Below are 20,885 nucleotides of genomic sequence, written 5' to 3'. Positions count from 1 at the left end.
ATTTCCTTCTCCAGGGGATCTTCCTAACCCGGGGATTGAACCCAGATATATTGAGGACCATGTATCTTTGGTCCTTTAACAGTTTGAAGAATATTTTTCTATGTTGCACAGGGAACTGTACTCAATAGTTTTTAATAACCTATAAAGGAAAAGATTCTGAAAAAGAGTGCACACACATACATATATATAAAACTGAATCACTGTGATGTACACCTGAAACTAACATGATATTGTATATCATAAATCAACTATACTTCAACTAAAAAGTGAGGGGGCAGAAAACATTTTTTTTAGGGAATTCAGATCATTGCATTTTATAAATTATGCCTGCCTCAATTCTACTTTTTGGGAAGAGAATTTTAGAGTTATTTGTCTCCTTTTATTTTCCTTTCTTCCTCTTTAAGTGGTGATGTAATTTTAGCTTCATCCTGACCTTGCAGAAGATTGATAGCCTTATTTCATTAACCAGATATCATATGACAGTAATTTTTACATGATAGCTATCAATATTTTGGGAAATTTATATTTATAAACTAAATTTAATATTTCAATAAAGTTGCTCAAAAAACACAGTTAAAAATTCCAGTAGGTATAACAGTGCTGAGCCTTGACCATATTAAATATTGATACCCTGCTGTTTTTTGAATAGTATTTAAAATCAAGAATGTTTAATTGTAAAGGTCAGAACTCATTTATTGTACCTTATGGCACAGACATCATATATTGAAGTTATAGGGTCTCTCAGTGACTGCGAGGATGTGTGTCTGCATAAACACATATTTGCCTCTATCTACATTGCAATCTCCACTGTCTTTAATATGGCTAAGTACAGTCAAGGGCAAACAAGAGTTCAAAGCCAAAAGACTAGATACATGAAATAAATCACCGAAGTTCATACTTTTCTCCTAAAAGAGCCTTTCATATATTTCCTTAGGGTCTATTAACTATTATTTTATAACACTGTTGACGTAGCTTAGCTGTGCGATTTCTTAGTGAATTAGAAGGTGGAGAGGAGGAGCTGGTAGGGATCAGTTTGCTGATACCTGTAAGAAATCACCATAAACATGAGGTCTGTTTCAGCAATCTTAAGAAATTTAGCTGGAGGGGGACCACATTCTAAACATCAGTTGGCCCACCAAAGTATACTTACTTTATAACAAAATATAACAATGTATTTCCTAAACTCTAGGATATATGTGTATACATTTTTATACCTTAATGTTTCTGAAATCAGATATATATTAAAAATGGGATATATATTTAATGTGATAGTAACTTTTTTCCTTGGAAAAAGGTCATTGAGGTGTTTTATATTGTAGGCAGTGGCATCATATGGCGGACGTAAGGTAACCGATGTCCACAATGAAAGAACTTTTTATCAAGGAAGTTCTGCTGTTATCGGCCTTCCTTTTAAAAAGATGATGTTTAGCAACAGTTCCCATTAAAGTTGTACTGAAGGGGGAAACATTTAAAGTTTGTTTAAATTACTTAGAAGAGGCATTTATGTGGAAATTCTTTACCTGAGATAAACCTATAAATGAACACTGCTATGTATTTTGATTACATTAAGATGCAGTGATAAGCTAAGTTTCCTGAATCAAGCTGTTGAATTTGAACTTCACTCTTACACATTATGGGTTTATCTTGTAGGTGCCTAAGCCAATGCATCAGCCTGTAGGTTCTTCCTCTACCCTTCCAAAGGATCCAGTATTGAGGAAAGAAAAACTGCAGGATCTGATGACCCAGATTCAAGGAACTTGTAACTTTATGCAAGTATGAGTCATGATTAAGTGAATCTTAAATGCTAGTTATGGGGCTACTAGCTTCTGGTCTGAAGCATTAAATGAAGTTGCTAAGAGCATAGATTCTGGTGTTCAGAATGAGATAAATCTCGGCTCTGCCACTTGCTCGCTCTGAGTTTAGGCAAGTTACTTAACTTTCTGCCTCAGTTTCTTTTTTGCAAAATAAATGAGGATAATAGTTCCTGTTCCTGTTTGTTGTGAGTAATGAATTAAACATGTAAGAAGCTTTAAGTGCTCAAACGGTATTGCTGCTGTAGCTCATCAGTAGTTTCTGCTCAGACTGAGAACCTGTACTGTGCTTGGTATTTGGTAGATGCCATTGTGTGTAAATAATCATGACATTGATTGCCCTCAAAGAGTTTATATTTCATTTTATAAGATTGTAAACTTGAGTTAAGTCAATAGTTAAATGTCAAATTGTGTTATACAAACACATGCAGAATTTCAAAATATTGTGATGTTATTGAGCTAGGAAGTAGGCAATAGAGATTTTTGTGTGTTAATAGTGAAAAGATCTTGCTTTGGAGTTAGACCTGCATTTAAATCCACTTCTACCAATTACCAGTTATATAATCTGACAAACTCCCAACCTTCTACTTTTTTATCAAGTGAGAGAACTGCTTACTTCTTCAGATTATTTGATGATAAATAAAGGACCTAAAATATCACTACAAGTGTGTAAGTTAAGTACATTGGAAATATTTCCAGGATAACCAAGATAGGCACATGGGAGAAGAGAATGGCTTCTTGTCATGAAAGTATCTAAGAGCATGAGTTAGTTTAGTGGTTGAGATAAAATAATTAGAACTTCTCATTGGTTATAATAAAAATGAGGGCTCAGTCTATGCTAGGATTAATATTTATGTTTAAACCTTCAAGTGAGGAGTTTTCCTAACTTGGCCTTAGAATTACTCTTAGAGTTTTAATACTTGATAGTCTTAAGGTTTGACAGTTACTTTAGATTTACTTTTAATTTCTTCTCCTAAAAGACAAGTTATTAACATCTTAAGATAGTTATTAGATAAATTCCTATAGCTAATAAGCAGGGGTTTATGACAAGATCATAAATAATTTAATGGTAATAGGTTTACCAACAAATGGTGATCTTTGTTTCCACTCATTATTTAAAATCTTATCTTTAGGAATCTATTCTGGATTTTGACAAACCTTCAAGTGCAATTCCATCGTCACAGCCGCCTTCAGCTACTCCAGGTAGCCCAGTAGGTATGTCCTCATTCTTAAGACTTGTTATACCTACAGTTGTTTGTTCCAATTGTTTCTTTTATAAATAATTTTACTCTTGACTTGCTTCACTCCTTTCAACTCTGTACATCTAGTGTTGAGGCTTTCATCCTGTGAGTGAAATTATATCAGTGGTATTTAGTGCACTGATTAACACTGCTTAACACTGATTAACACAGGCCTGGAAAAGGTCAGTTTTCATTCCAATCCCAAAGAAAGGCAATGCCAAAGAATGCTCAAACTACTGCATAATTGCACTCATCTCACACACTAGTAAAGTAATGCTCAAAATTCTCCAAGACAGGCTTCAACAGTATGTGAACTGTGAACTTTCAGGTGTTCAAGCTGGTCTTAGAAAAGGCAGAGGAACCAGAGATCCAATTGCAAACATCCGTTGGATCATTGAAAAAGCAAGAGAGTTCCAGAAAAACATCTATTTCTGCTTTATTGACTATGCCAAAGCCTTTTTTTTTTTTTTAATGCCAAAGCCTTTGACTGTGTGGATCACCACAAACTGTGGAAAATTCTTAGAGATGGGAATACCAGACCACCTGAGCTGCCTCTTGAGAAATCTATATGCAGTTCAGGAAGCAACAGTTAGAATTGGACATGGAACAACAGACTGGTTCCATATGGGGAAAGGAGTATGTCAAGGCTGTATATTGTCACCCTGCTTATGTACTTCTATGCAGAGTACATCATGAGAAACGCTGGGCTGGAGGAAGCACAAGATGGAATCAAGATTGCCTGGAGAAATATCAGTAACCTCACATATGCAGATGACACCACCCTTATGGCAGAAAGCGAAGAAGAACTAAAGAGCTTCTTGATAAAAGTGAAAGAGGAGAGTGAAAAAGTTGGCTTAAAGCTCAACATTCATGAAACTAAGACCATGGCATTTGGTTCCATCACTTCTTGGCAATTAGATGGGGAAACAATGGAAACAGTGACAGACTTTGTTTTTTTGGGCTCCAAAATTGCAGATGGTGGTTGCAGTCATGAAATTAAAAGACGCTTATTCCTTGGAAGGAAAGTTGTGACCAAGCGAGACAGCATATTAAAAAGCAGAGACATTACTTTGCCCACAAAGGTCCATCTAGTCAAGGCTATGGTTTTTCCAGTAGTCATGTATGGATGTGAGAGTTGGACTATAAAGAAAGCTGAGCACTGAAGAATTGATGCTTTTGAACTGTGGTGTTGGAGAAGACTCTTGAGAGTCCCTTGGACTGCAAGGAGATCCAACCAGTCCATCCTTAAGGAGATCAGTCCTGAGTGTTCATTGGAAGGACTGATGCTGAAGCTGAAACTCCAATACTTTGGCCACCTGATGTGAAAAACTAACTCATTGGAAAAGACCCTTTTGCTGGGAAAGATTGAAGGTGGGAGGAGAAGGGAGGACAGAGGATGAGATGGTTGGATGGCATCACCGACTCAATGGATATGAGTTTGAGTAAACTCCGGGAGTTGGTGATGAACAGAGAGGCCTGGCGTGCTGCAGTCCATGGGGTTGCAAAGAGTTAGACACAACTGAGTGACTGAACTGAACTGACTGAACTGATTAACACTGCACTAACACTGGTTAATCTGAATCTGGTCTGACACTTCAGAGTTCAGGCTTTTTGTTCTGCATTAGTTTATCTTAGGGGTGGAATGACATAATCAAAGCCATAGTTCAGCCGTAGTAAGCAGTATACACCAACGAGAAGATTGGTGCAGTAATTCCTGGGTCGGGTAAGGAGAAGGAAGAGAGAGTAATTAATACAAGTGATAGACATTAACAGGAATAAACCAAACTGAAACTATGTAATTGAAAAATATATTTAATTTACATGATCAAAGAGAAAAAAAAAAAATGAAGAGACAGATGACTCCCCGCAAGGACTTACTTTGAAACTTGTAACAAAAAGTGTATCAGCTAATTACTACTCATGATAGCTCAGATTTTATCTTTCAGATTACAGTTGCTGGTTTTTAAAAAGTCACAGTTCTTTTCTTTTGGAAGCCTTGAAATGCTGCTTTTGTCCATTTAACCATAAAACATTTTAAATATCACAGATGGAACTAGGATCCTTTCTCTCTATAATCCTCTAATTTTTTAAAGTTCTAATAGAGAGGACTTGAGACCCAGTTCTTCTAGATACTGCTTGGTTTTATAAAATATGAACTTTAGTCTCCATCCAGTTGGTATGCATAAACTTTTCTCTTCCCTCAGTAGTTTACTGTTGATTTCACTCTCCACAGCATCTACAGAACAGAATCTATCCAATCAAAGTGATTTTCTTCAAGAGCCATTACAGGTAACTGCTCCAGATTCATCTTTCATTTACTCTTTCAGGGGAAACTCTTGCTTTGGTATGAATAGTCAGACTCACTGATTCTAATATTCCTAACTAAATTATTGAAAATATTTTAAGGATATCTAGTTTTTTAGATCAAGTAAAACTGGTCCTCAAAAAATTCCCTAATGAACATGGGCAAGTCATCTGTTACAACAAAGAAGGACATTTTAGTAAGGAAAGAGCAAGCCTGAAGAATTCAGAGGTACTTTGGGAATCTTACTTTGCTGTTTAAGCTACCGAAGTCACTTAGTATATTGGCATAGTGTAAAGAGTCTAAAGAAAGAAACGAATTTTTCTTAATTCATGGTTAGTCCCTCACCCCACTCCCTGCTTTAGCTAAAGAATTCCACATTATCTGTTCTAGCTATTAGATTTTGTATGAGGCTTTCAGTCAACAAGTTAAAATTTTTTTTTTGATAAACCAGTAGTCTAGGCTAATTGTTCTCAGAAGCATGCCTCTGCAGTGGCTGCATCAGAATCATTTGGTCACTTTAATAAAAATACATACAGTTGACCCTTGAACAATATGGGTTTGACCTGCTCAGGTCCTCTTATATGTGTTTTTTCTCCCACTAAATCCATACAGTACTACATATCCGGGGTTGGTTTAATCTGAAGGTGCGGGACCACAGGTATGGAGGGTCAACTGTAGGGTGTGAGCATCTCCGAATTTTGGTAGCGCAGCGAGTCCTGGACCCAGTCCCTGTGGATGCTGAGAGAGGACTGTATTGTTAATGACCACCTCAGACCTGTGAGGTTGGCATGTTCAGGGGTGCTGTCTACTCATCTATGTTTTTAGTCTGCTCCTTCGGTGAATCTGCACGTTGATTTTTTGGAACCACTGGCCTCCATCATCATGCTTACTCAGAAATACTTAAAACAAACTCTAACTGGTCTACTTAAAGAGCAGTAACTTGGAAGCAAAAACTGCCTTAACTTCTCAATAAATACTAATGTAAAGAATGCTTATCTTTTTTAACCTCTTAACTAAAATTCAAAGTCTCTTAAAGCTTAACTATCAGGTGCGCCAAATTGTCTTAGCTTGGTATCTGTGAATTTTTTGGCAGTTGACTTAGTTGTGTTCCCACAACAGCCAATAGCATTTATCTTGGGTGGTTGTCTCATTGTTTTAAAGAGGAGGCCAGAAGCAAGGCCTAGGTTTAAAAACACTTCTGTTTTATAATAGTTTGGTCAGATCTAAATTATACCTGTTTAAATATATAAAATGCTCTAAAGGATTAAAAAATTTTTTTCATAAGACCTTTTCCATGAGACTTTTTAAACCTGGTCCCCATCTCCTTCCCAAGAAGCAGCATATCATGATGAACTCTTGGAGAAGATGACTGAAACATAACTGCTCTGTTAGCATTGGGTAACCCATTTATTACTTGGGCTTCTGAGAGCTGAACTGAAGCATTTAGATAAAAGGAGTGGATTTACTGACACTTTGGACCTTGTGATTGCTAGAATTTTATGGATTTCTGTTATATTCCAATACCTGTTATACCATAGAATTCTTTCTTATCTGCTTTCATAGTTTTTTTTTATTGGTTACAGTTATCAGACTTAGTTCCTAAGTGCCTTCTCCCAATTTTCATTTTATACATATTAGCTTTAATTTTTGTTAGGATTTTGGTGCCATTGTGATTTATGTAGAGCTTATCCTTTTTATTTATACTTCTTCCTACTCCTTTAAGACACTGAGAGCACTTAGAGGGAAAGATGGTTGTCATGATTCTGGCAGACCCACGCTTGGAGCGTTAATGTACCCTGGGCTCATTGCCCAGGGAGCTTGCTGTAGAGTGCCTGATGGAAAATCTGGCCCCGGATTTCCAGGGCCAAGAATCTTGATAAATGAGGATGGGATTAGATGTGTAGCTTTGGTGACTAGGCCTGGAAAGGCAGTGTAGCTGGCTGCTTGGGTTTGAATCTCAGCTCTACCCCTTAATTTTAAAGTGATCTTGGGTAAATTATTTAACTTTCTTTGGTTCTGCCTGACTATGAATAAAATGGGAATAGTTGTACCTATTGCACAGGGTTATTGTTAGGAGTAAATATATTAATATGTGTTGAAGTGTTAAGCATAGCAGTTGGCACTGCTGAGTGTTCAGTGAGAGTGATGTGTTAGGAAGGCCAGGGCCTGTGAAGTATAAAGTGAACAAATTGTGCCTTTTACAATGTTTTATATCTTCCTGTGTCTAGGCTGCTTCTTCTCCAGTTACTTGTAGCTCAAATGCTTGCTTGGTTACTACTGATCAGGCTTCTTCCGGATCTGAAACAGAGTTTATGACCTCAGAGACTCCTGAGGTAATAAGAGACCAATTGTCTTAATTTCATTTCTGACTTAAAGAATAGCAGAACCAGCTTAACGTGTGAATTACAGGCATGATCAACTTAATGACTGAACATTTATACTTTACTAATGCTTGCTTTCTATTGATGTTGTAGTCCTGGAACTTACACAGGTAACTTTAACTTTATTGTGACTTTACCATATAAATAGACTTAATAGTGTATTAAATAGACTGAAAAGGCAAGTGTATTGCCTTTTCAGATACAATAAATTATATCCAAAATGCTAATATCAGAAAGATGAAAATTTCTAGGTAGGGGTAGGATTAGCTATTAGTTCAAGTTTCTAATTATATTTATATTGAAGGACTCCTTAGGAGAAAAATCTTTGATACATATAACTGAAGACTCAGTAACTTTATAGTGTTAATATTAGCACTGACTCAATCAGAATGAGTTCCATCCTCTTTTCGGCTAATTTTGTCAAAGCATTTTGACAGTATTATGTTTGTACTTTTGATAGTCTTTACTGTGTTTGAGCAAATCCTTGAGATAGATATAGCATGGTAGGTAGATTTTTTTTATTAGTTTAGCAACTCAGGTTTTATTATTATTTCTTGTTAACTATTATATAAGAATATGTATTCATTATATAAGAAAATAGTTTTTATGATATTGATTTGGTCTAAATTTAAATTAAGTGTTTGCCTCCTAATGAGTCACACCTGTCTGCTTCATTCCCTCATTGGGATTGTTTTTTTCCTACCTTTTAAGTATTTGGCTTTATAATCTGTTGTATCAAGGAGTTGCTAATTCCTTTAGTTAAGAGTTATTTACATTAGCTCAGGTTTGGTTTTTTTTTTTAAAGGCAGCTGACTAAGGAATCCACTAGTAAGACTTTGAAATAGAAGAAAGTTAACACTGACTAAGCAGCTCACCCAGGGTTTTTCTTAAGCCCAATTCTTCTGTATAAGTTTGGAATAATATTAGATTCTGAACTAGAAAATATCATTACAGAGTTTGAAAGGGACTAGGTCCTCATAAAAAGTTCAACCCCTCGTCTCTTAGACTGATTAGTAGTAAGATTCTCACTTAGTCAGCAAGCTGTGCAAAGCAAATACTAGTGTGCATGCTCAGCAATTGAGATTTGAAATTGTAAGCAGAAGCTGTTCTTTTGCATTCCTGTGTCCAAATGTCATCCTATAGGACTTGCTGACTTATGCCATCCTGGGGTTTAGTGTAAGTTAACTGCTTGTTGTATGACAGGTGATTGGCTGATACTGCATTTCTCCTCCCTAGGCAGCAGTTTCCCCAAGCAAGCAACCGTCTTCACTAGCTTCTCCAAATCCTCCCATGTCAAAGGGCTCTGAACAGGGCTTCCAGTCACCTCCAGCAAGTAGTAGTTCAGTAACCATAAACACAGCACCCTTTCAAGCCATGCAGACAGTGAGTATAAAACATGAATGATGATTGCAGTTGATTATTCCATTTAAAAAGCTACTGTTTCTTTAATATTGGGTACTATGTGAAAAAATTTGCCTTTTCTATTACTCTTATTTGGACTGATAGAATTTGCATTTGTTCAGTGGAAATATTGTTTGTGGAGGGAGGAGTGTTAAATCCAAAGCCTCAATAATTTTGAATGGATATTTTGTCAGGACATTTACCCTTCTGAAAATTAGTGATAGGCAAAGCTGAGGAGACCCATATTAAAGAAATGAAATGTAAGTGAGAAACATAATTTTCTATAAATAGCTTAATAATACTAACAATTACTAATATCACAGTTCTGGTATTCCATGTCATCAATACCCTGAAATATAGGACATATACTTGTGTGTTCTATTACTGTTGAAACTTTCATTTGATTTCATCTTCATGTATCTCATGCTGGGTTTTGGAGAATTATTCAAGATTTGTATGGTATTTTGAATTACATATTTGTCTACAAGTTGTAGCTTAAAACTTTTTAAGCTTATATTATAACTAAGTTTGTATATTTATTCTCTAAACCTAGAATAAATATAAAACTTTTCTTTAGAAGAATGCAGTCTTAGCCAATAAGTACTCTTCCTGATGGTGCTTAACGTCCCACTCCACATCCTTTTGAGTGACGGTGGTGAGATGGGGCCAGTGACGTGGCAGTGGGAAGCAGACACAACGCAGGGAGATGGGCTGCTGAATTCAGACACATGAATCCACCAATCTTATTACTCCTTGCTTGGCCACCTAGAAAGAGCTCAGTGTCCTTGCTTTCCCTCTATGCCTGTCAATCCATCCTACACAGTATTGTTTTTTAGTTAAAAAACCCAAAAAACCAAGCTACATTGGTTTTACTAAGTTTTCCTTATTCCTAATTAAAAGCGAATAGTGTTCCATTATTAAATGAAATGGAATGTCCTTTACCTGACACTCAGTAACTTTTGAAGCCTGGTATAAATTGCCAGACTAGTCCCCTGGACTTGCCCTGTACATTCTTATCACAAATACCTCTTTTGCTCACACCGGTCTGTCTTCTCTACCTGTTTGGTTCCTATTCAGTACAAATTAGTTATTTGTTCATTTACTCATTTATTCAACAAACAGGTAGTTACAAGGCCAGGCACTGTTCAACAATGCTTGGGTTGTAACAATGGAGAATAGATGGGTCTTTGTGCTTAAGAAGCTTATACTTTATTATGGAGGTGGGAGGGCTAGAGAGAAAAATACTCATATATATATTATATCATATGCTATATGTTTTGAGGAAAAATGGAGCAGGATAAGGGGCTCGAGAGTAACAAAAGTGCTTTATTATACTCAGTGACCAGAGTCTGGTCAAATCACTGTCCTGCCACGTGGTAGAAATTCAGTAAATGGCAGGTTTTTTGATTCATCCTCAGTTTCTAAAAAGTACCCTCTTCCCCTATGAAGTTGTCATTCTCAATAAGCAGCATTATGATAATGTAATATCAGGAGAGTTAGTTTTTGTACTTGATTTAACTTCTGTCAGAAATCAAGTAGGATTTCTTTTTTTTTTTTTTTTTTTGTGGTAAAGTGTGCATAAAGTTTACTGTTTTAACCATTTAAAAATGTATAATTCAGTGGCATTAAATACATCCACAGTGTTGTACAGCCATCAGCACTGTCTTTTTCCAGAACTTTTTCATTATCCCCTTCTCCTTAGCCCCTGGTAACTTCTATTCTACTTTGTCTCTATGAGTTTGCCTATTCTTAGGTACCTCATATAAGTGGACTCATGATATTTGTCCTTTTTGTACCTGGCTTATTTCAGTTAGCATAGTATTTTTAAGGTTCATCCATCCCTGTTGTAGCATGGATCAGAATTTCATTCTTTTTTACGGTGAAATAACATTCCATCGTACGCATATATCACATTGTGTTTACCATTCATCTGCTGATGGACACTTGTTTGTTTCCACCCTTAGCTCTTGTGAATAATACTATGCACATAGGTGTACACATATCTCTTTGAATCTCTGCTTTCAGTTCTTTGGGTGTATGCCTGGAAGTGGAATTGCTGGATCATATGTTAATTCTACATTTAGCTTTTTGAAGAACCACCATACTGTTTTCTACAGTCAGCTGTACCACTTTACGTTCCAGTCAGCATTGCATGAGGATTGTAATTTTACCCCACCCTCAGTTATATTTAGATTTTCTGTTTTTTGTTTTGTTTGTGTTTAAGTAATAGTTGTCCTAACGGGTGTGAAGTGGTATCTCATTGTGGTTTTGATTTATTTTTTTATCTAATGGCTAATGATGTTGGGCGTCTTTTCATGTGCTTATTGGCCATTTATTGTCTTTGAAGAAATGTCTGTTCAAGTCCTTCGCCCATCAGACAGAAGTTTTTGAATGTTGCAGAGTTTTGCCGAATGTCATCCTTCATTATTTTCTATGAAACTTTGCAAATGACTCAGTGTACTCTGTCTTTAAGGTATTTAATGTTAATGCACCTCTGCCTCCACGGAAAGAACAAGAAGTAAAAGAATCCCCTTATTCACCTGGCTACAATCAAAGTTTTACTACAGCAAGTACACAAACACCACCCCAGTGCCAACTGCCAGCTATACACGTAGAACAGACTGTCCTTTCTCAAGAGACTGGTAAGATCTTTGTGTATATTTTGAAGACTTAGATGAGAGCTAATTAAATGGAAAGCAAGTCTGTAGTGACATTTGAGCAGTTCTTTCCCGACTAGTAAGCATTATCTTTTCTCCTGTTCAAGTGCTGAGAAATGCTTAATGCCTTTTCCTCTCTTTAGTTAAGCTCACCTGTTACTTTTAACTTTTGTAGAGGTAGAACTTAGATGGCTGATTTAACCTTGGAGTAGGCTTCAATTTTTAAATCTGATTGCTTTGATTACCATCAGCAGTGGTAGAGGTACATAAGGCACTATGCAGCTGCTGTTATGAAGGTTTTGAAATCATTGTTAACTCTGTGTTAGCACAGACACATGGCTATCTCACCATTTCTCTTTTCTTCTCTTGAAATAGAGCGATGATTAATGTGAAGATATATATTTAACTTACTATGCTTATTCCATCTTTGCTTAGAGATGGGAGGCCCTTTTGGTCTTTCATGCTATTATAATAGGTACATGAAAGAGCAGGCGACTTTGTAGTCATTTCCCAATCATAAGAAGTATTTGTAGATTTTTAATGTTGGTATTTCAGACCCTTGTTGGGTTTCCTAAAACTTAAGCCTGAGCAAACGAATTGAGCGTTCTGAGCACTTGGTTAATTGCAAGAGGTGGTGAATATAAATCCCTGGACCTAGCCACAGATGACCTCCTGTTCTCACCTGTGCTGTGAGAACATGACGGGCAATGTACGTAAAGGATATTGTTTGTCATATGCCTTTTCAATTAAAGTATTAATAAAAGTTCACTTTCTTTTTCTCCATGAGGTGAAATATTTAGCCTGGTTTTTTTTTCTTGTAAAAATATACATAGCAAAATTCATTTAAAACATTTTGAAGTATATAGGTTTTATGGCATTAAACTTAATCCAAGTTGTTGTGTGGCCAGCACCACCATTCATCTCTAGAAATTTTTCATCTTCTCTGTTTGGCACTAACTTCCCATTTCCCTTTGCTTCCAACCCCTGGCAGCCAGCATTCTACTCTGTGAATCTGCTCTAAATACTTATCTTATATAAATGGAATCATACAGTATCTGTTCTTTTGTAACTGACCTGTTCCATTTACCATAATGTCTTCAAGAGTTATCCGTGTTATATTGTAGAGTGTGTCAGAATTTTCTAAGGCTGAATAATGTTTTATTACTTAAACATCTCTCTATATATACACATGCATATCTATGGCACCTATTTTTTTAAAAAAGGGTTGTATTAAAGGTTTGCTCTTCACTGACTTCTAAGTATAAAGAACATTAAATTTTTATTACGTTTAACTCTTGGACTCTAAAACTGTTTCCTTAAGCAGCAAGTTTTCCTGATGGAACTATTCAAGTAAGCAATGGTAGCCTTGCCTTTTACCCAGCACAGACGAATGTATTTCCCAGACCCTCTCAACCATTTGTCAATAGCCGGGGATCTGTTAGAGGATGTACTCGTGGTGGGAGATTACTAACCAATTCGTATCGGTCCCCTGGTGGTTATAAAGGTATGCTCTGAATAAAATTTAATTATACTGAATTATTTTGTCTATGTATTTACTTGACTCAAGCTGTTTTTACTTTACCTTGTTCCTTTTTGTTGTTTCTGTTTATAATGTAGTAGAGAATTCCCTATTTCTGCAAAATACAGTATTTCTAATATATCTTTTGTCTATAACAGAGGAACTTTTTGTATGAAAAACAGATTGATCCTGTGACTTACTGAAGTAAAAGGTTGAACATTTTGTTTTTTTTCCAGGAATTAATTTTGGTTTTCATATTTGAATAATTTCTTTCTTTTGTTAATTGACCTGGCTGGCTCAAAACATGTTATAGTTAAGACAATACCCATTTCCTAGTTTTTTTTGTCAGAGTATACCACAGATGATAACTTTGAGAGTATAATAGTGATACTCTTTTAAGTTAAATATGGTTCCAGGTATTCCAGTCAGTGCATGATATTAGCAAAAGTATGCTAGACCAAGGCTTTAACCACCATCCTTTCCCAACCCCATCTGTATCCCAGCAATAGTAAAATTCTACAGTCGGCTTATTTGAAGTCTGTGATATCTTTATAAATGTGTGTTTTATTGTGGAAATAATATTAAAGAGTTTGCTTAAAGAAGGCATAAATCTAGTGATGGCTTTATAAGATCAGTTTAACTTTTTAAGTGGTATAGAAGAGACTATTTAAAAGATTAGTGTTATTTTGCCCATAATTTTAATGTAAGTTGTTTATTTACTAGGTTTTGATACTTATAGAGGACCTCCTTCAATTTCCAATGGAAATTATAGCCAGCTACAGTTTCAAGCTAGAGAGTACCCTGGAACACCTTATTCCCAAAGGGTAAGAATAATTGTTATAATTGAACAACTGATGTGAAGTACAGTTGATATGAAGCTAGTGATTAACTTATAGCAGAGTAGTTTTGTAATGGCACTTTTATTACTATGGAGAGTTGAGTTGGGAGCTTTTCTAATAACCCAAGTAGGATACTGACAACTGCCTGTTACATGGAACTCAGGAGGTCTTCAGTGTGTTAGTTGCTCAGTCATGTCTGACTCTGCGACCCTATGGACTGTAGCCTGCCATGCTCCTCCTTCCATGGGATTCTCCAGGCAAGATCTCCACTACCCAAGAGGGGATAACCATTTCCTCCTCCAGGGGATCTTCCCGACTCAGGGATTGAACCTGGGCCTTCTCCATTGCAGGCAGATTGTTTACCTTACCCTGTGAGCCACCCGGGAAGCCCAGGAGGTGTTAAGGACTTGATTAAGTTTGCATTCACTCATTTACTTCACCACTCTATAAGGGAAACTGGAGTTCAGAAACAAGTAACTTGTATAAGGTCACTCAGCAAATAAATGGTAGAAATTATATGCAAGTTTCTTAACTCCATGGCCCATAGCCCATTACTATATTGCCTTCAGTTTAACTTTTCTAGATATCTAGTATAGGAAAGTCCTTTTTATTAAAAGTTTAATTTTTTGGTTAATTCTTTTTTTGAATAGTTTAGATATTCTTTACTGTATGTGGTAGAAGATTGATAGGAAGATGTTAGACTTTCACTTTAACAGTCCTTGGAAACTGCCTGTCTCTGATCATATCTGGATATGAATTTATACTACATTAGCATTTTAAGTTTTGAAGCTTTACAAGCCTTCAATTACATATGTGGTATTTTACTGAGTTCTGTTGTTAATATACAAAGGATCTGTACTTGAAGCGCTTACAGTTACATGAGGTAAGATAGATGTACAGAGGCAGTATTAAAGAACACACTTTGGAGAACACACCATGTCACCTGAATGACTTGGGTTTGACCCTTGATCTTATCACTCCTCTTGTTGTGTGACCTTTGACATGTTATATAAACTTTTTGAGCTCTAGTTCCTTATCTTTCTTTTTTTTTTTTTTAAGTCACTCAGTCATGTCCGACTCTTGGCGACCCCATGGACTGTAGCCTACCAGGCTTCTCCATCCATGGGATTTTCCAGGCAAGAGTACTGGAGTGGGTTGCCATTGCCTTCTCCATAGTTCCTTATCTTTTAGATGGAGACTCATCAGTTTGAGTTACTTATATCTGAAGTGTTGAGGATTACTCTGAGAGAGTCTGAGGATTAAATGAAGTGATAAGACATAAGTGCTTTGTATGAAAATGCCAGGCATATATCAAGGATTCAGATACTATTATTACTTGATTGTCAATACTGTGTGTGAAGAGAATATGTTGACTAAAACAAACTTCAGTAATAGCACATTTGTTCTCAGTACCAGTATTCTAGTATTTTTTGGTGCTGTTTTCAGTTTCTTATTGAGGAAACATAAGATATTGGTGATAGTAGTGTTCTTGGGAAGAGGATGAGGAGTTTGGGGTAGAAATATTAATTATTATTTTTATTGTGTATTTTCTTGTCCTATTGAAACTTTTTATTACATGTTAATAATTAATCTAATGACACCATTATTCTTTTCATGAATTGTACGGGGGCTTTTACCATACTTGGGAGTCAGTTTGAAATGTTTTTCGGACATTTTTTTGTAAGGATTCCAGGAAATAATATGTTCATATGTTATAATTCTTACCAATTTCCCTGTCAAAACAAAACCCTTAACACAGTTAACAGTTGTCATCACACTTTGGTTTATAAATAGAGAGACTGAATTAGTCTGTATTTTTGCTTTATTATGTCCTTTTGTATTGAGATGAGGCACAGAGGACAAGGCCATATTTCTGAATTTCCCTCATAACCTAGAATTGTGTCTTTTATGTAGTGTTATCTAAATGCTTTCTTGTTTTTGCAAGTATTAACATATCTAACCTGTCAAGTTAATTAACAGATGAAGATACATGTTACTGTGACCCTTGTTTTGTTTTTCTTGGTGTAATCTGAGCCCCTTTGGTTGTTGTTGGAGAAGTCCAGATCAAAGGCTCAGAGCACTTAGTCTTACAGATTTATTTGCTAGTAATAACTATTTTGCATTTTTTGTGCTGAGGTAAATATTATGTGTTCATTTTAGGATAATTTCCAGCAGTGTTACAAGCGAGGAGGGACATCTGGTGGTCCTCGGGCAAATTCGAGAGGTAAGGATAATTAACTGAGGAATTTATTTGCCCAAAACATACCTCTAAATCTTTCTTTATCCTCTGCCAAGTTGTTCCCAAAGTATGTTGTTTTCAACATTTATCTTTTGAGGTTTTTGGTTTGCTTAAATGTAGTACGGAAGACCCAAGGGAGATATATTGGACTACTAGAAAGACTGTGGAGATCATTTGTCACTTTTAAGTGTATGTGGGTGTTGTATATGTTTTAAATTTGTTTGATACCAGAGCATAATTTAACCTTAGGCGCATATTCACTATACCAACTTGGAATAGTTTTGGGTGATGTTTCAGGATGGTGGTTGTGGAATAATGGGCACTCCTAGATACTCTAATGCCCCTTAGTACACTGATAGATAGGAATAAACAACAATTAAGACATCATGACTTGAACAAAAGCAGGATACTTTAAATACTTCTAAAATGTGAAAGTACAATTAAAAGATTCAGTGTAACTGAGAAAATAAAAAATGAAGATTAACTTTGTCACAAGAAAAGGGAATCTTTTTCTTTTAAGAAAGTAGCCACTATTCACATTATCTTTGCCTTCTATCTGAGCAGTGTTTTTGTACAATACTGAAACATTAAAACTTTATGATATCACATTAACTTAGAAATAAAGAATAAACATTTATTATGGAACTTAGTACCATAACAAAATGTTTGAATGTCTAGTTCTAAAAGTTGCTTCTTTTATGTAATCTCAGTTTTCTTGAGTCCTTCTCTGTTAGATACTTGGAGATTTATCACTGAGGAATTGATAACTCAGAAATATGGGCGAAAGATAAAGAATAGAGTGTTCATTCACATCTGGGTTTTACACTTTGCCAGTTGTAGCTAGTGTTAAGTTATCCAACCTTTGGGGGCCTCATTTTCTTAAAATTAAAAAATGAAGCTACTGGACAAAATCATCTAGGTCCTTTCTGGCTTTAGAATAGTAGTATAAAAACCTATTGTCAGAGAAATCTAGAAAAGTATACTGTAGCTCTACTTTATTGCTTTTTAAAAAAACTTACTATAAAATGCATTTTTATCTGTTTCAGTAGCCGACTAATGTTAAATATTGTGTTCAAAGCTAACTGCTTCATTATGAGAAACTCACTGTTGCTAATAAAACAGCAGGGTGGAGTGATTCTTCTCAGGTGAGCAGCCCAGAAAGAGACAACGAAACCTTTAACAGTGGTGACTCTGGACAAGGAGACTCCCGTAGCATGACCCCTGTGGATGTGCCAGTGACAAACCCAGCAGCCACCATACTGCCGGTACATGTGTACCCCTTGCCTCAGCAGATGCGCGTTGCCTTCTCAGCAGCCAGAACCTCTAATCTTGCCCCTGGGACTTTAGACCAACCTATTGTGTTTGATCTTCTTCTGAACAACTTGGGAGAAACTTTTGATCTTCAGCTTGGTAGATTTAATTGCCCGGTGAATGGCACTTATGTTTTCATTTTTCATATGCTAAAGCTGGCAGTAAATGTGCCACTGTATGTCAACCTCATGAAGAATGAAGAGGTCTTGGTATCTGCCTATGCCAATGATGGTGCTCCAGACCATGAAACTGCTAGCAATCACGCAATTCTTCAGCTCTTCCAGGGAGACCAGATATGGTTACGTTTGCACAGAGGAGCAATTTATGGAAGTAGCTGGAAATATTCTACATTTTCAGGCTATCTGCTTTACCAAGATTGAAAGTCAGTACAGAATCGACAATGAAAGGATATGGTGTTCTAATTAGTGGGAATAAGCAAAAGTAGTTCTTGCCCTTGTGACTGATTGGTTAAGGAAAATGTTTTCATTCCTAGAAGGAGGAGGAGGTCCTTACTTTTTTTTTCCTCCTCATGGTGAAAAATTTCAAGCTGAATGACAATTAGCACTAATCTGGCACTTTATAAATTGTGATGTAGCCTCGCTAGTCAAGCTGTGAATGTATATTGTTTGCACTTAATCCTTAACTGTATTAATGTTCAGCTTACTAAACTAACTGCCTCACGTTCAGGCAAATTATAATGCCTTGTTGTGCCTCAATAAAAAAGTTACCTGCATCTTCAGTGTTCTTATTTGATTAAACATTTAGTTAAGAGGTAAGATGTTTAGTTTTTAGTGTTCATCACTGATATCTCACAGATGGGAGTCTTCATGGGTTCATACTGTTTATTTTAAAATAAGCCTTTTATATATGAGAGCTCCTTTGAGTTACTTTTCTGTTACTATACATATCATTCATCAAAATATTTCATCTGTTTTCCACTGCCCAAACCACATATTCTCCTTGAAGCTACTTTGTAGTAGAGTGTGTTATCCTTTATTTAGCTATCTTCAAGTTCCTACCATATGAATACAAAATAGAGTAGGAGATACATAGATAATACTACTGATCCACTGTCAATAAGGCTTATGCTTTTTAGTGGAGTCTTAATTTGAGTAGGTAAAATATTTAGTCATCAAAAAGCACACATAGGTCTGTGGTCAGGCAGTGCTGGGTTAGAGTGCTGATTTTGCCACTTAGTAACTGATCTTGGGCAAGTTATAGGTCTTAAGATTTTTTAAAAGACCATTTCCCAAGACGTAAAATGGGCATGATAGATCAGCCTCATAGGGCAGTTGTGAAGTTCAACTAAAAGTTTAATGCATCTAGTTTGAATGTATCTAAAAGACTTAACACAGTAACTGACACTTAAGCATTTAATAAACGTTAGATGCTGTGATTGTGTTTTTCTCATTCTGAAAACTTTTGGGTTCTGGGTGTATATGTACTGTTTTGCATGCAGTATAGCCAGAGTTTAGTGTTCATCTGGACATACATCTTCACAGATCTTGATTTGTTTGTAAATGCTTCTTACTAATAGGAACTTGATAATGTTTCTTAGTTACTTTAAAGAATAGTTTTTAAAAATATTTTGATTGCATATGCTAGGGTTTATTAAGGATCAGAGAAAGGGCATTCTTACTCTGCAATCAGACAAGTCACTTGCTGAGGTAGAAAGTTCTTGTTCTGATCCTCCACTCACTCTGTTGTTAAATAATCTCAGGGAGACGGTGTAAGAGCATTAAATCATTATGCTTAATATTTTTGAGCTAGGTGTGGGTTTAGCAATTAAATCCTATGTGGTGTTAAATGTTAGTATAGTACTCTCAAGATGGAGGATGTAATGTGATTCACTATTTAACAGAACTTTTCAACACATGATGTACTTTGTGAGTTAGAGATATCAGTATTCCAGTTAGTTCACAGCTTTTACATCCAGAACACAAACTGAAAAGTATACAGGAAAGCCACAAGGAAAGCCCAAGAATACTGGGGTGGGTAGCCTATTCCTTCTCCAGTGGATCTTCCCAACACAGGAGTCGAACCGGGGGCTTCTGCGTTGCAGGCGGATTCTTTACCAACTGAGCTATGAGGGAGTCCCCTGTATAGGAAAGCAGAAATGTGATTAAATGATTGAGTGGAAAACTTGATGTTTAATAACAGTTGTTGATCAAGTTCAGTGAGGCCTTTCTCAGTCCTTTTTAGCCACTATTTTCTGCTGCATTAGGGTCTTCAGTTTAGTCATTTATCCTGCACCCAATCAATGTTTATTTAAAATATTGTGAATGACTTTATATTTTTTAAGGTAAGTGTCCAACAAGAAGAGATTCATTACCTAGGATATCCCCTCATGAAACTCATGCTTTAGGAGAGTATTTTAAATGAAATACTATTTTTCTAAGTGTAAAGATAATGAACTAGAAAATTAACAATTCTTAGACTTAAGGAATGAATGGACAAGATCTTTCATTCTAAAGCACTATAACTTTTGAAGATACAGTTCTTCTGGAATCTTTTAGTAATAAGTCCAGATGTCTTTACAGAAAGATGTACATTAGCAGATTTTAGATACCTTTTCAAGAGATGGTGGGGATCCATAGATATGCAAAAGCACATTTAGGAACCTTGTATAAGGAACTTATATTTTACCCAGAGGATCTTGTGGGTATGACTGAGGTGGAAAGGCATTCCATAAAGTCATAATATATCTCTGAATATATAGATTGTTACTGGTCTTACTGGAGATAGAGATAGGGGATGTGGTTTTTCTGTTTTCTATAGATTTTTCTATAAATTTACCTCGAGTTTTTTTTTTTTCACTTTAAATCTTTTAGTCTTTTGTTAAATGAATTTTCTCTTAAGAATTGTGAGCAACTGACTCCTGTCTCCTCTAAAGTTATTTAGGGAGTAAATGCAGGTATTTAAAGTGGGAAATATTTTTGAGAGGTTTGCTCACTGGCCTGCCATACCAAGTATCTTGTCAGCCATTCCATTTTTAAATTGAAACTTTCTAAACTCCAATTTGGAGGCTCAGTGGTAAAGAATCCGCTTGCAATGCAGGAAATGCAGGATCAGTCCCTGGGTGGGAAGATTCCCTCGAGAGGGGAATGGCTACCCACTCCAGTGTTCTCGCCTGAAGAATTCCATGGACAGAGAAGCCTGGCGGGCTACAGTCTAGGGGGTA

At 36.1% G+C, this 20,885-nt stretch overlaps 1 protein-coding gene across 21 annotated transcripts in view; it reads left to right on the top strand.

The window, feature by feature from the left end:
* CAPRIN2 (caprin family member 2) overlaps positions 1-18,437 on the top strand; it is a 42,378-nt gene extending 23,941 nt beyond the window's left edge. For 4 of the 21 annotated variants that reach the window (XM_043440056.1, XM_043440067.1, XM_043440065.1 and 1 more), the window contains exons 10-19: positions 1,651-1,773; positions 2,945-3,026; positions 5,286-5,341; positions 7,586-7,690; positions 8,975-9,121; positions 11,613-11,781; positions 13,118-13,300; positions 14,039-14,139; positions 16,315-16,378; positions 17,516-18,437. In XM_043440056.1, coding sequence (XP_043295991.1) covers positions 1,651-1,773; positions 2,945-3,026; positions 5,286-5,341; positions 7,586-7,690; positions 8,975-9,121; positions 11,613-11,781; positions 13,118-13,300; positions 14,039-14,139; positions 16,315-16,378; positions 17,516-18,084 — 1,599 coding nt within the window. In that variant the 3' untranslated portion in view covers positions 18,085-18,437. Of the gene's footprint in view, positions 1-1,650; positions 1,774-2,944; positions 3,027-5,285; positions 5,342-7,585; positions 7,691-8,974; positions 9,122-11,612; positions 11,782-13,117; positions 13,301-14,038; positions 14,140-16,314; positions 16,379-17,439 lie in introns of all 21 variants that reach the window. The other 17 variants (XM_043440068.1, XM_043440057.1, XM_043440077.1 and 14 more) reach the window with 17 other exon arrangements.
* Positions 18,438-20,885: the final 2,448 nt, after the last annotated feature.

The sequence above is a fragment of the Cervus canadensis genome, chromosome 21, assembly GCF_019320065.1.
Source record: "Cervus canadensis isolate Bull #8, Minnesota chromosome 21, ASM1932006v1, whole genome shotgun sequence".
NCBI lineage: Eukaryota > Metazoa > Chordata > Mammalia > Artiodactyla > Cervidae > Cervus > Cervus canadensis.
The sequence above is the reverse complement of the archived record's forward strand: the minus strand, read 5'-3'. Positions and strand labels throughout refer to the sequence as shown.